The sequence below is a fragment of the Gekko japonicus genome, unplaced genomic scaffold (assembly GCF_001447785.1).
Source record: "Gekko japonicus isolate JY-2015 unplaced genomic scaffold, Gekko_japonicus_V1.1 scaffold1886, whole genome shotgun sequence".
NCBI classification, from domain to species: Eukaryota; Metazoa; Chordata; class Lepidosauria; order Squamata; family Gekkonidae; genus Gekko; species Gekko japonicus.
The window spans coordinates 297,282-312,803 of record NW_015168104.1 but is presented as its reverse complement, the minus strand read 5'-3'; the positions used below and the strand labels follow the sequence as shown (position 1 = coordinate 312,803).

General features: G+C 46.8%; 1 protein-coding gene across 6 annotated transcripts in view; it reads right to left on the bottom strand.

Moving 5' to 3' along the window:
- POSTN (periostin, osteoblast specific factor) overlaps positions 1–15,522 on the bottom strand; it is a 76,659-nt gene that overhangs the window by 43,661 nt on the left and 17,476 nt on the right. For all 6 annotated transcript variants that reach the window (XM_015414806.1, XM_015414801.1, XM_015414803.1 and 3 more), the window contains exons 4-7: positions 13,988–14,145; positions 10,789–10,953; positions 9,069–9,215; positions 6,563–6,704 (exon numbers count right to left, since the gene is read on the bottom strand). In XM_015414806.1, the coding sequence (XP_015270292.1) occupies positions 6,563–6,704; positions 9,069–9,215; positions 10,789–10,953; positions 13,988–14,145 (612 nt within the window). The remainder of the gene's footprint in view (positions 1–6,562; positions 6,705–9,068; positions 9,216–10,788; positions 10,954–13,987; positions 14,146–15,522) is intronic.

Sequence of the window (15,522 nt, the reverse complement as noted above, 5' to 3'; positions counted from 1 at the left end):
ACAGCACCTTAGTGATAAATACAATTTTTGAGGTATAAACTTTCAAGAGTCAAAGCTCAGATATAGGGAGTTTTGACTCTCAAAAGTTTATACCCCCACAAATCTTGTTGGTCTTTAAGGTGTTATTGGGCTTGAATCTCGCTCTTCTACTCCAGACCAACATGGCTACCAGTGTTTCCTCTAAGCTGAGTTAGTGTGAACTAGCTCAGTTTTTAAGCTTCCGGCTCACACATTTTCGCCTTAGCTCAGGAAGGATGGCTCCAGAGCAAGCTAATTCATGCAGCAGCCAAATCGCTCGCTCACAACTTTAATGCCAGCAGCTCACCAAGTAGAATTTTTGCTCATGTGGCGGAACGGGCCCGCGTCCGCAGGCAGACCCCGCTCTGCCCACCCCTCCTTTGCCTGACCTGGCACCTGAAGGGGCAGTTTTTCACCACTGCCTCCGGGTATTGCTGCCACCACTGTCCCTGTCTTGGGCTCTGGTTAGGCGGGATAGCCTCCTAACCTCCCTCTGCTGTTGCTAGGAACCCACCTCGGGGCTTCCTGGTTATCTTTGGGGCTCCCCTGGAGAGTTGGCAACTGACCGTTTTGCCCTTGTTCTCCTCCTCAGGGAGTCCCCAACCCACTCCTAGCGTGTCCAAGCGGCTGGGGGAACTATGTGGTACAGAGGGACTTCTCAGGGTCAACAGGAATTTATTTTGAAATCACTCAACTATATACAGGCATATTAACAGTGAACTGAAGAATCAAAATAAAGGTGGATAATAAATGGCTCCCTCTCTCCCTTCACTACACTCATGCCCTGTCTAGATGGTCTGCAGGGCAGGCACACGACTTGCTTTCAATGGAGGAGGTTAGATTAGCACCACTCCCAACATGGCCTCTCTGCCTCCTGCAGACTCCAGCCTGACTGGCTCCAGATTTCAGGCAGACTGACCTCAATTCTCCCAGACTGGCTTCCCGCCCAAAAGCTCCACTCTATCAAACAGCCCTTCCCGCCCAGGAAGTCCCTCTCCCTCCTGCAGCACTCTGGGGCAGATCTCCTCACAGCCTTGATGGACTTCCTGTCCTCTCTAGGGAGCTGCCCTCTCTGACTGCTGGTTGGAACAAGGAGGGGGGGGGAATGAGGAGGAGACTAGGCCAAGGCCTGCCTCAGGTTTCATGGTCTCCTCTTATCTGGCCCACACCAACTTAAACATAGGTATAAAATGGCGTTTCTCCACAGCTCACAAGACTCCACAGCTTAGAGGGAGCACTGCTACTGGCTAACTTCTGAAACGAGTTTTTCAGTTTTTTTCCTATTTGGCAAGTTTTATATATTCACATGGGTGAAGTTATCGAGATGAGGCATGCTACACCCTTGATGGACATCTTTGTTCGACTGTGTGCCTGCTCACGTAGGGTTTGCCACGTCCCCCTGGCCATCGGCGGGGGATGGGGAGAGTAGATTGCCAAATCCAGGTTGGGAGACTCCTGGGGGTTTGGGGGTGGACAGAGACCTCAATAGGGTACAATGCCATAGAGTCCACCCTCCAAAGCAGCCATTTTCTCCAGGGGAACTGTAGTCTGGAGAAGAGCTGTCATTCTGGGGGGAAACCCACCTGGAGGATGGCATCTCTACGTGCTCAGCTCCCTCCTCCTTTCCCGCCACAATTTAGTCCCTTTTCCCCATGTCATCCTGAGGGGAGGTGAACTCTTCTCTGAAGCCTTTTCCCTATCCAGTTTCCCCCCCAACTCTGAAAGACATCTGAATTATAAATCTGAAGTGTGTGTGTGTTTGTGTGTGTAAAGAGACCCTACCCTCCTCCGTATTCTCCTAGTCTGTCAGAGAATTTACTACTGGGCTGGACCACATTATGGAGTTTTGAGGTAGCAGGAGACTAAAACAACTTGAGCAGGGTTGTTACTGGGACCAGGGATTTTTTTTTTTAAAGAAGAGCTGGAACTCTCAAGAGGGAAACAAAGTTTTCAATCTGTATACTGAACACTCATGAACTTCTAAACATTTTAAAAAGAATTTTGTCGAAGAGGTTCCGGAAGTCCATTCCGGCACGTTCCCCCAGAAAAGAAGAAGGCCTTAACTGTGACTCAAACATATTCAAAACTCCTTTTTTGGGGTGGTTAACTCCTAGTGAAGAATAGCTCGCCTCCAGCTCATATGAGGAAGATTGCCTGTGGGAGACTTCGCAACATGATTTTCAGACATCCTGCTTAGCACAACTCCCTTGATATCCTTTGTCCTTTTTCTGTAATTTGAAACGAGGGAAATTTCCACTCCTACACTCTGTTCTTTTTTAATGAGAAGGACAGATGTTGGGACTTACAACACAAATGGTTCTAACAGGCCTCCCGCCCCCCCATTTTGATGGAGAGTATATGTTTCAGCGGTTCCAACGTCTGCTGCTTGAGCACTTTTTAATGCTTCTCATTCTCAGTTAACATCGCTGACATTAAAACCCGCTGTAACTGTTTCATTAGCTTAACGGGCTCAAGGCATTCATAAACGCATCTGAGAGCCAAGGCTTAAAGGTTTCCCTTGCTCGAAAGCCAGTCAAATCTGACTCTAGAGATGTGGAGCTTATCTCCGTTTCCAAGCCGAAGAGCCAGCGCTGTCCGAAGATGTTGCGAGGGATTGTTGTGAGGGGGTAGAAGGCAGTGTTCCCTCTAAGCTAAGTTAGTGTGAGCTAGCTCAGTCTTTTAGCCTCCAGCTCACACATTTTTGTCTTAACCCAGGACGGATGGCTCCAGAGCAAACTAGTTTAAGTCGTAGCCAAATCGCTCGCTCACAACTTGAATGCCGGTAGCTCACAAAGTAGAATTTTTGCTCACAAGACTCCACACCTTAAAGGGAGCATTGATAGAAGGAATTCCAGGTTTCCATCCGACCCCCCCTTTCGCCAATGGAAAATGGCAGTAACTCCAAGAGATAACAAAGGCCGTGTGAATAACTAATAACTCATAAATGACAAGATTTAATAATACATTAATAGAATAATATATAAATGTAAACAGCACGATTACATTACATCAAGCTGTGAGATTTGGCAAGGACGACTTAAAGGAGTCGCATGCGTCAGTCAGAATCCAACATGCATATATTATTTACAGCAACTCTAGAGACTATAGTCCGGGAAGTGTGCTTTTCATAAAATATAAAAAAATTGGCGAGAACTTTTTGTATGATTTAGACTCTTTGTATGGGTATATTTATTATGTTGTATTTATGGTGTATGGATTTATGCGCTATGTTGTGGTTTTAGCTTATTTATATATTATTATGTTAATATAGTATTATATTATTAAATCTAGACGTTTATGGGGTTTTAGTTACTCACATGTACTTTTTTACATCTTGGATTCTCTCCTTATTTCTGTGTGCTCCTTTTGTCACCCCTTGTCTCTGGCTCAATGTGTTGTTCCTAGGGTACACTGCCACCACCATCACTACCATTTTAGCTGGCAAAAATGGGATGGGAGTAGCGTTGCCGACCTCCAGGTGGGGCTTGGAGATCTCCTGTAATGACAAATGATCTGCAGATGATGGAGATCAGTTCCCCTGGAGAAAATGGCAGCGTTGCAGAATGGACTCTATGGCATTATATCTCATTGAGGGCCCTTCCCTTCCTTAAACCCAACCAGGGGTCATTTCCTGTGGGAGCGCACAGAAGCGGAGCTCTGGCAGTAAGGAGCTCAGGGGGTGGGCATGTGCAACAAGCCCCGAAACTGAACAACCTTTTGGAATGAATGCTGCTCTTGACTTGTCATGTTTTTTAGGAGAGTAAAATTGGGATCTTCACTTCAAATATTGTTCTCTCTCTTTAAATGCTGTTCTCTCTCTTTAAATATTGTTTTCACCCTTTGCTCTCTATCATTGTTGGATTCTCTCATTTTAACCATAGATAAAGTTTGTATTCAAAAAAGTATGTAGTGGTTGCTTGTAACCCTCCTGTTGTATATATTGTTGTATATATTACTGTATAAATCATGATCAGTTGGCTACCTGAATGGGGAAGGCACGTGATAACATGGTGTAAATATAATGGAAGCTTTCAATTAACCACTAAGACTTGTTGTCGATGGGAAAGAACTTTTGTGTATAGGAGCCTTGTGAGCCAATTTGAATGTATGGATACCCTTGTGGTGATTTAAACTGTGTGAAGATCATTGAAAAGTGAAGTTTGATAAAGAATATATCTCGAAACGAACGCAGATACACTCGAGAAGTGTTCGTCCTGTTCCTGTGCTGTGCATCTTGTTGGCACCTGTTGGAAACAAGAATTAAATAACATCATGAAAAGTTGAATTTTCTACTGAACATCTTTTGTATATTTCAGTGAACTTTCGCAGCAATCTTTTTGTATTCATTGTATGTTGTTGCTGTGCCCTGAGTTTATATAGATACTTCTGGTGATGTCAGGAGGTGTGGCATATGCAAATAAGTTATGCTAATGAGTTATGCTAATGAGCTCCAACACCTCTTTTTCTAGGAAATAACCCCTGAACCCACCCCTCCTCAGCCTCTATCCCCCAATCACCAGGCATTTCCCAGCCCGGAGATGGCACCCCTAGGTGGGCGGGAAAGTAGACGCTCCTTCTCCCTCCTCACAGCACTTCCTGGCAGCACCAACCAGAAGAGCCCTATTGAAAGTGAGTTCCCCTGCTGTATGTAGAGTCAGTGTGGTGCAGGGGTTAGAGTCTCAGACTAGGACTGGGAGACCCAGGTTCGAATCCCCAACCGCAGCCTGACCTACCTCACAGAGTTGTTGCTATGAGGTTAATGGAGGATTATCTGAATATCTGAAAGAAAATCTCAGGCTGTTTCTGGGAAGGGGAATGCTACAACTCTGCCTGTCCTCCACACAGTGGAAGGCTGAACTGCTGCTGAGGAGAACAGAAATGATTAGAAATGTTAAGCAACAAACGCATTCCTCATTGTTTCTGTGACTGACACCTCAGCATCTGGCCAGAGGCTTTTTTTCCAGTGTCGGTAATCTACCACGTGCCCTGTTTTGACGTATCACACTTTTAAGCTATGAAATTGTGTTTTGACTTTTCTTTTCCCCCTCAGGAACGCTCACAATCACCTTTCTTTTTCAGATCACCCTTCGCTTGCAGGTTTCCAAGTAGCCCCATTGATTGACTGGAATTTAAAAAATAAATAAAAGTGTGTAAACCCTGCTTGGGGGAGGGAGGGGAAAAACTGTGCAGCTTTTGTCTCTGTTCCAGGCATGATAACATTGTTGCTGATTTTCAATGGTGTGGGACCTGCACATGATGATAACCCTTAGGCCTAAGCAGGGGTCATTTCCTGCAGGAGCACACAGGAGCGGAGGTCCGGCAGTAAAGAGCCCAGGGGGCGGGCACATGCAACAAGCCCTGCCCCCTACTCCCAGCAGCCCTCAGTCAGAGCAAGAAGCAGCCATGTAAGCTGAAGAGCCCCCCCCCGCCCCACAACAGTCCAATGGCACCTTTAAGACCAAGTTTTATTCAGATACAAGCTCTCCCTCCTCTGTGAGGACAGATCTACACGTTCCCCCTCCCCCAATAGCTAGCAATCCAAAACAGTCCAGTAGAGTCTGAGCGGTGGGTGTTGCCTTCTGACACACTTCCAGTGATGTCAGGGGGTGTGGCATATGCAAATAAGTTATGCTAATGAGCTCCTGCACCTCTTTTTCTATGAGATGACCCCTGGGCCTAAGTAATCCAAATTCAAAAGGTGCATCATCACCAGCTATCCAGCCACTTGTTGTTTATTTATTTTATGAAGAAGAAAAGGAGGAGGAGGAGAAGGAGTCTCAGAGCAGCTTACTCCCAAAGGAGTCTCAGAGCAGCTTACCATCTCCTCTCCCTTCCCCTCCCCACAACAGACACCCTGTGAGGTAGGTGGGGCTGAGAGAGCTCTTTTGAGGACTGCCCTTGAGACAACTGCTCTGAAAGAACTGGGACTGGCCCAAGGTCACTCCAGCAGCTGCAAGTGGAGGAGTGGGGAATCAAACCCAGTTCTCCCAGATTAGAGTCTGCGCTCCTAACCCCTACCAGATCTCTGGTTTGAGTTTTCTTTTTTCCCTCAGGGACGCTCAATCGCCTTTCCCTTTCAGATCACCATGTGCTTGCAGGTTGCAAGTAGCACCACTGATAGACTGAAATTAATTTTTACGTTTAAAAAAAATTATTTCCCATCTTTCTTCCCTACAGGAACCCAAGGTGGCTTAAATCATTTCCCTCTTCTCCATGTTATCTTCAAACCAACCCTGTGAGGTAGGTTGGGCTGAGAGTGCGTGTGACTGGCCCAAGGTCTCCCAGCAAGCTTCCATGGCAGAGTGGGGGTTCGAACCTAGGTCTCCCAGAAACTAGTCTGACACTTTAACCCCTACAGCACACTGGCTCTTGTCAAGATGAGATACAGAACCACTCAACATGCTGTTTGCGAGCGTCCCATTGGGGTGATCCGGACACACAAACAACGGGCATCGCACACAAGGGAAGCTCACGCATCAGCCCCCTATTCTGCAGACACCACAGCATCCCTGCTTGTTCTCCGACGTGAATTTCTCTGAATTACCTTCGGAAGCCACCTTGTCGCTCATGATCCTTTCCAGCACGCCCCGAGGAAGTTTCGCAAAAGCTTCATTGGTGGGAGCGAAGAGCGTGTAATGTCCGGGCTGCCCAAGAGTGTCCATCACACCTGAAGCGATGGCGGCGGCCTAAAAAAGAGAAGGAGGATCCTGCTAAGAGCATCAGACAAACACATTGACCTCTCAGGCACAGAAAAGCCCACGCCCCCCACCACAGGGGCTGTAGTACAGGCGTAGTGTGCTCACGGCTATAAGCCCAGTCCGTTGACGATATGTTTTTGGTGGAGGAATTAAAATTAATCGCTCCCTGTCAGAGCCAGTCAGAGTATTTCAATCAGTCACTGGTTATGGTTTCCCAAGCGGAGGAGGAGAAAGAAGAAGAGATAACCCAGTGGAAGAGTTCACTACCCAGGGGAGTCTCAGAGCGGCTTACGAACTCCTTTCCCTCCCCTCCCCACAACAGACACTCTGTGAGGTAGGCGGGGCTGAGAGAGCTCTGACAGAAACTGCTCTTTTTCAGGAACAGCTGTGCCAGAACTATTGGTTGCCAAGGTCATCCAGCCAGGTGCAAGTGGAGGAGTGGGGAATCAAACCCGGCTCTCCCAGATTAGAGACCGCGCACTTAACCACTACACCAGACTGGCTGGAGGAGGAGGAGGAGGAGGAGGAGATTGGATTTATATCCTGCCCTAACCCAGTGGAAGAGTTCTTCCTTACAGGCCCTGCAAAACTGTACTAAATCCCACAGGGCCCTGATCTTGTACAGGAGCTCATTCCATCAGGTGGGGGCCAGGGCTGAAAAGGCGCTGGCCCTAGTCGAGGCATGTCAGACATCCCTGGGGCCAAGGTCTACCAAGAGATGTTGACCTCAGTAGACCTCAGTGCTCTACGGTGCTCATTTGGGGAGAGGCAGTCCCGAAGGTATGCTGGCCATAAAGGCTTTAAGGGTAAGCACCAGCGCCTTGAAATGGATCCAGTTCACACAGCACTGGTATTTTCCGATCTATATTTAACCTGATCTCCTATCGTATGTGTATACGTATGCCAATAAAGGCTTGTCAAATGTAATGCAGCAAGGCGACTGGATCAGGGACTTTATCAACGTCCCACACTGTCGAGTCATCCAATGACACAGTAGAGAGGAAAAGATCCTGAGCACTGGCGCCTGGGTGCCCACAGCATTGCCTCCCCACAACAGACACCCTGTGAGGTAGGTGGGGTTGAGAGAGCTCTTGACAGAAACTGCCCTTTTAAGGACAGCTCTGTCAGAACTATGGCTTGCCCAAGGTCATCCAGCAGCTGCAAGTGGAGGAGTGGTGAATCAAACCTGGTTCTTTGGAATCTCAGAGCAGCTTACAAACTCCTTTCCCTTCCCCTCCCCACAACAGACACCCTGTGAGGTAGGTGGGGCTGAGAGAGCTCTTTCGAGGACTGCTCTTGAGAGAACAGCTCTGAAATAACTTGTAAGTGACCCGAGATCATGCCAGCAGCTGCATGTGGAGGAGGAGTGGGGAATCAAATCCGGTTCTCCCAGATTAGAGTCTGCACTCCTAACCCCTACACCAAACAGGCTCTCTGGGAGGGTGGGTCTTATTCCCCAGCTCACTGCCACTGCCAGAGGCACAGCAGCCCCTAAAGCCCTGGTGGGACGGGGCTTTTGACAGGTTCAGTCCCATTTGTCCAGCAGCACCCTGGATAAGAAAAGGAGTTTTCTGCAAGAACCTGCAGCATTCTCCGTTTTATAGCCATTTGTAAATTGCCTGGGGGCCCCCAATATAGCTAGGGAGCCAGGGTAGAAATGCTCTCAACAAACAGGAATCCATACATGTGTCATGACATTCACTAGAGAGGAGCAGAAACCACCCCCCTCCCCCCCCATTTTACTACCCTCATCATAGGCTATGAAGAGGGCCATCGTCTATTGGTTATTTCTCAGGGGGGCCTGATTCAGCCTTACTGGGAGTCAAAACCACACTGTCCACTTCTGCTCTGCATCATTTATTTTGCTTCATCTGTAAAATGTAGAGTTTGGACAGGACGCATAGCCCTCGCTCTGACTGGGCTTCACAGTGAAGTCATGGAAAGTCACCAATCAAATTTGGCTTTGCGGTGACATCAGAAAACTATCATTTATTTCGCTTCATCTGTAAAATGCAGAATAAGGAGAGGACGCATAGCCCTCGCTCTGACTGGGCTTCACAGTGAAGTCATGGAAAGTCACCAATCAAATTTGGCTATGCGGCGGCATCAGAAAACCATCATTTATTTTGCTTCATCTGTAAAATGCAGGGTAAGGACAGGAAGCACAGCCCTTGCTTTGATTTGGCTTCACAGTCACCAATCAAATTGCCTCCTCCCATCGCATCATGTAGCCAGTTTATTCTTAGTTCAATGCTACGTTTATACAGTAGTTGCCTCTTCTCACATTTAAGGACACAACTTACCTGTATTTACAAAACCAAAAGGAAACGAAGAAGAAAATAGAACACTTACTCTGAGAGAGGAGAGGTCATCTTCCGCCTCGATGACATCTTGAATGGTATTCCCAACCGGAGTCAGCACACGGTCAATCACGTGAACCACACCGTTTGTGGCAATCTGGTTGCCATGGATGATCCTGGCACAGTTAACAGTAACAACCTGTGTTTAAAGAGAGGTGCCAGGGAACATTAAGCGCAACACTCGCTATGAACTTGGGTCCGTATCTTCTACTGCTGGCGACGGAGGATTATCTGGAATGTTTCACATATTTCTCCATTTGTCTTTTTCTTACAACTTCTTCTTACTTCACTAGCACTTTAATTGTTAATTGTTGGATTGTTTTTAATGCTTAATGCTGTTTAAATTTTGCACATGGTTTTTATGGTACAGGGTACCAGCGCTGTAAGCCGCCCTGAGCCCGCTTGCGGGGAGGGCGGGGTATAAATCAAAATAATAAATAAATAATAAATAAACTTATTTATGAGACATGAGAGGTTTGCCATAAAATATTCTGGTTCATGGAATCACAAATGTACCACTAATTCTCCCCCTCCTCACACACACACATACACATTTTATATGAGCATTGTTTAAAATATGCACAAGAAAACCACTGATGTGGAAATATACAAATAGATCAAAAATATAATAGCAGCACAGCCATCTTCCCATCTCAAGGTGGAATTTTCTCTTCCAATGCGTTACTGAAAGATTTTGAAGGTGCCATAGAGACAAATCGAGGTAGTTCCTTTACGGATCTGAAGTTGATTTGAAACTTCCATCTAGCAAAACCAATCCACAACACTCCTATTATATGACTCTAGAAGGTTGGACCAGAACCAGCAGGTTGAAATGAAATCAGAAGAGTTTTCGGCTGAACATTAGGAAGAACTGACAGTTAAAGCGGTTCCTCAGTGGAACAGGCTTCCTCGGGAGGTGGTGGGCTCTCCTTCTTTGGAGGTTTTTAGACAGAGGCTAGATGGTCATCTGATAGCAATGCTGATTCTGTGAACTTAGGTCAGATCATGAGAGGGAGGGCAGGAAGGGTTAGTGCATAGTCCTTATGGCCCTTTCTTACATTCCCAGGGAAATGCTGATTGCCAGTTTAGGGTCAGGAAGCAATTTTTCTCCAAGCCAGTTTGGCTGGAGATCCTGGAGGATTTTGGTTATCTTCTGGGCATGGTACAGTTTTCATTGGGGGCGGGATGGAGGTATTTGTAAATTTCCTGCATTGTTCAGGGGGCTGGACTAGATAACCCCGGAGGTGCCTTCCAACTCTATGATTCTATGATTCTAGGTAACGTCACTTGCTCTTGCAGGTTAGAAAATGACTATAGCTGCAGAAAGACATTTAATATATTTGTACATTTCTACATCAGCCATGTGTAGTGTCCTTGTGAGTATTTTTTAAGAACTAGATTCCATTTTGCAGAGATCTTCTTAATTGTCAGTCACATTACGTAGGCATAAACTTCCATTTCATAGACCTGAGTTGTCAACGACAGCCATGGTTGGGTTGTTTGTTTGGCGAAAGGCCAACGAGGACTTTGCGCATCATGGGTAATGATAGTAACTGTGTGAATTCCAGAGTTTATAAAACTGAAATTCCGTCTGGCAGGTTGAAGCCTGTGGTTCGTTTCAAAGCCTTTATAACATAAGCGGTATGTAATAGATACCCCGCTGCTCTAGCACATGTCAATATAGATGGGAAAATGCATTTTAAAAAACTTACACCATTGGGATAGTGATTAATGTGCAGGTTTTGGTCATTATACATGGACACCACAGTCAGGCCGTTCCTTAGGTCCTTCGTCAGCAGGCGCTTGTTGACCATGTGGTTATGGAGGGCATTGTACAGCTCAATGTTGACATTTTCAATCAGGCCGCTGTGGATTTCCTGGGGAGAAAGATGCAGTTAGATTTTCCATTGACGCCTTTTCAGTCGGTCCGATTTCTCTGGCACAAAGGTTCTGGTATTTGTGAACGTGTATATTCTTTCTGGAGAAGACTCTTGGGAGAATTATGGTGCTGGAGAAGACTCTTGAGAGTCCCCTGGACTGCAAGAAGATCAAATCAGTCAATCCTAAAAGAAATCAACCCTGACTGTTCCCTGGAAGACCAGATACTGAAGCTGAAGCTCAAATACTTTGGCCACCAAATGAGAAGGGAGCACTCACTGGAAAAGACCCTGATGCTGGGAAAGACTGAAGGTCAAAGAAGGTCAAATACTAACAATCCTGTTTAGCTTTCAAGCTCTTGGGAACTCAGGCGAGTCTGAGCTATTTTATCAGCTTGAGGGTAATTGTACATACCCAGAGGTCATTTCCTGCAGGAGCGCACAGGAGCAGAGCTCCGGCAGTAAAGAGACCAGGGGGTGAGCACATGCATCAAGCCCCGGCCCCTGCTCCCAGCAGCCCTCAGTCAGAGCAAGAAGCAGCCAGGTAAGTTGCAGAGTCGCCCCCCCCCCCTCCAGTGGCACCTTTAAGACCAAGTTTTATTCAGGTACAAGCTCTCCCTCCTCTGCGAGGACAGATCTGCACATTCCCCCCCCCCAATAGCAAGCAATCCAAAACAGTCCAGTGGAGCCTGAGCGGTAGATGTTGCCTTCTGACACACGTCCGGTGATGCCAGGGGGTGTGGCATATGCAAATAAGTTATGCTAATGAGTTATACTAATGAGCTCCTGCACCTATTTTTCTATGAAATGACCCCTGTACATACCCAACTTTCAGCTTTCTGCCCTCTCTCTCTAAAAATACAGCCACAACACTAATCATTGGTAAATATGTGTGGTGAAAGTGTCGTCAAGTCACATATGGTGACTCCCCCCCCCCTCAGTAGGGTTTTCAAGGCAAGAGACGTTCAGAGGTAGTTTGCCATTGCCTGCCTGTGATCATACACACTAAAGCAGGAGTGTCAAACATGCAGTCCGGGGGCCAAATCAGGCCCACGGAGGGCTTCTATCAGGCCCACAGTGGAACTGGCTGTCTTCTGCTTCTTCTTCCAGTTCTGCTGCTGCTGCATCATCGTAGGTTTGCAGCCTACAGATACACACCTGAACAGCAGAGTCAAGACTGCAACAGCACAGACATTTTGAAGCAATAATTCAGAGCAAGAGGTGTCAGTTCTCAGACTCTGTTAAATAAACAAAATATTGCAAGAGTGCTAATGCATGTTTTTATTTTAAGTAGACCCTTTGTGTTTGTGTCCTTTATAAAGTTTACATCTCCGCTACCTGGCATTACATTTTATGACACACATATCTCGGCCCAACAAGGTCTCATTTATGTCGGATCCAGCCCTCATAACAAATGAGTTCAACACTCCTGCACTAAATAATCCACTTTCAATCCACTTTCAGTGCCCTTTCCATCTGGATTTTGCCAGTTCACACCATAAAAATCCAGTTGGAAAGTGCACTGAAAGTGGATTGAAAGTGGATTGTTGAGTGTGTGTGACCACAACCTTAATGTCACAACCCTGGTGTCCCTTGGAGATCTCCCATCCAAATACTGGCCAGGTCCAACCCTGCTTAGCTTCTAAGATCTGACAATATCGGGCTAGCCTGGACTATCCAGGTCAGGGGTCCATGTGCAGTGTTTTCCTAAACCCAACACACTGGATGAATACCAAAGTCCAGCTGCTGTTTTAGGGTGGTTCTAAGCACTGTATTCAGCAGCTGAATCTTCCTTTGTTAATATGTATGGAAATCACTGCATACAAGTTTGTTGGTCTTAAAGGTACCACTGGACTCAAACTTAGTTCTCACATCTGTTTGTTAACGCTTTTATTTGTATGCTAATTTGCTGCTATTCCCAGGTCTTACCAACTATTTTAATCCAATCTTAGCTATACTTATCGCTCTGTTACTTATGCATCTATTCTTGACTCTAACTAGCCCTTCTTGGCAACTAACCGTGTCCACGCCCTCTCTCTGCCTATATGTCAGGCTTGAGGAAGTCTGTTTCAATGTATCTGATAGTTCCAGGTGGTCAGCCATGTTAGTCTGAAGCAGTGGAACAAGTGTAGAGTCCAGCGGGGCACCTTTAAGACCAACAAAGGTTTACGCAAGGTATGAGCTTTCGTGTGCAGGGCACACTTCTTCAAATACATTGGAACGGAAGGCAGAGTCCAAACTTATAGACAGGGGCTGAACAGCAAATCAGCATGTAACATGATGAAGATGTTTTAAGATACACGAAGACAAAACTAAATAACAAGCTAAGGTTATAAGGTTAACAGTTGTTTTGTTTTAATTAAGGGGGGGGAACAGTAAAGCAATAAATATGTCAAAATGGGAGATTTCAGTGTATTTGAAGAAGTGTGCCTGGCACATGAAAGCTGATAAAGGTAAAGCTAAAGGTTTCCCTTGCTCAAAACCCAGTCGAATCCAACTCTAGGGGGCAGTGCTCATCTCCGTTTCCAAGCTGAAGAGCCAGTGCCGTCCGAAGACGTTTCCGTGGTCATATGGCCGGCATGACTAAACGCCGAGGCACACGGAACGCTGTTACCTTCCCACCGAAGCGGGACCTATTTATCTACTTGCAATTTCTTCCTTTCAAACTGCTAGGTTGGCAGGAGCTGGGGTCAGAAATGGGAGCTCACTCCATCCCACGGCACTAGGATCTCAAACTGTTGAACTACAGACCTTCCGGTCTGCAGCTCAGCATCTTAACCTCTGAGCCACCGTGGCCCCAGGTAAAGGTAAAGGTTTCCCTTGCTCGAAAGCCAGTCGAATCCAACTCTAGAGGGCGGTGCTCATTTCCGTTTCCGAGCCGAAGAGCCAGCACTGTCTGAAGACGTTTCCAGATAGAATTAAACTTTGTTGGTCTTAAAGGAGCCACTGGACTCTAACTTTGTTATGTTGAAATTGTTACCAAAAATGACTTCATCATAACATTTTAAAACAAAGTCCATATTAAAATATTTACCCGATCCAAGAGGTCCCAGGCTTCATTACTGGGTGCAAAAAACGTGTAAGAACCGGGCCCTTCAATCTCTTCTCGCAGTTTGGACATATCAGAGTACTGTTGAGTGGAGGTGGCTCCCACAATCCCCAGAGTGCCATACACATGGTCTATTGGAGCAACTGCAACAGACAAGAAGCACACAGCACTGCCACAAAGTCTCGTGTTTCCGTTTTGTTTCCATTAACGGCACGGAAACTTCCTGAAAGAAGCACTGCCGGTTTCAGTGCCCCAAATCTAGAACGTGCCGAATGCAGCCATTTGCTTGGGAAGCTGCTAATGTTCCCTCTAAGCTGTGGAGTCTTGTGAGCAAAAATTCTACTTCGTGAGCCACTGGCATTAAAGTTGTGAGCGACTGATTTGGCTACTGCATAAGTTAGTTTGCTCTGGAGCCCTCCTTCCTGAGCTAAGACAAAAATGTGTGAGCTGGAGGCTAAAAAACTGTGAGCTAACTCACACTAACTCAGCTTAGAGAGAACACTGGAAGCTGCATATTTCCTCTGAAGTGGGGAAATTCCGGGAGGTTTGGGGGTGGAGCCTGAGAAAGGCAGGGTTTATGAGGGGAGGGACTTCAGCAGGGTGTAATGCCACAAAGCCCATTCTTCAAAGGAGCCTTTTTCCTCTGTCGTATGGAAATCAGTTGTCATTTCAGGATTAAAAAAAAATTATTTAAATTGAAGAGAATCCATCTGGTGGTACCTGGGGCTCTGGGGTGGGGGCCTGTTTTCTTTAAGTAGAGGCACCAAGTTTGCAGCATAGCTGCTAGTGTCTTTCCTCAACCTCTCCCCAAGTTTCAAAAACTTGGGTCCAATTCTATGGGCCCCAGAAGGAGGTGCCCCCATCCTACATTGTTTCCGATGGAGGGGGAAATGCCTTGTGAGCAGGAGCAGAAATCCCTGTGCTGCCTGATAAAAGTAATTTCAGGATATCTCCAGGCCTCACCTGGAGGTTGGCCACCCTGCTGAGGAGGTTCATGTAGTTAAAGGAATTAGTGACCTATTGAGACACTTGGGGAGGCCCACTCCGGAGAACTTTAGAGCTTCAGCTAGGATGCTGTCAGTTGCTTGTTTACATCCATGTGGGGCATGTCCAGCCTGGAGAAGAGGAGGCTGAGGAGGGACATGACTGCTCTCCTGAAGGATTTGAAGGGCTGTCACTCAGGGGAGGGCAGGGAGCTGTTCCAATTGGCAGCAGAGGAGAGGACTCGCTATGATGCGTTTAAATTAAGGGCGCGAAGGGCGCGGCTGGATCTGAGGGAAAACTTTTTGACAGTCAGAGTCGTGCAACGGTGGAATCAGCTTCCTGGGGAGGTGGTGAGCTCCCCCTCACTGGCAGCCTTCAGGCAGCGGCTGGACAAACTCTTGTCAGGGATGCTCTCGGCTGATCCTGCATGGAGCAGGGGGTGGGACTAGACCACTGTCTGGCCCCTTCCAACTCTGTGATTCTATGAGATTGCTGTCAGGGACTTGAAAAATGAGAAAACCAGTCACTAGTAGCTG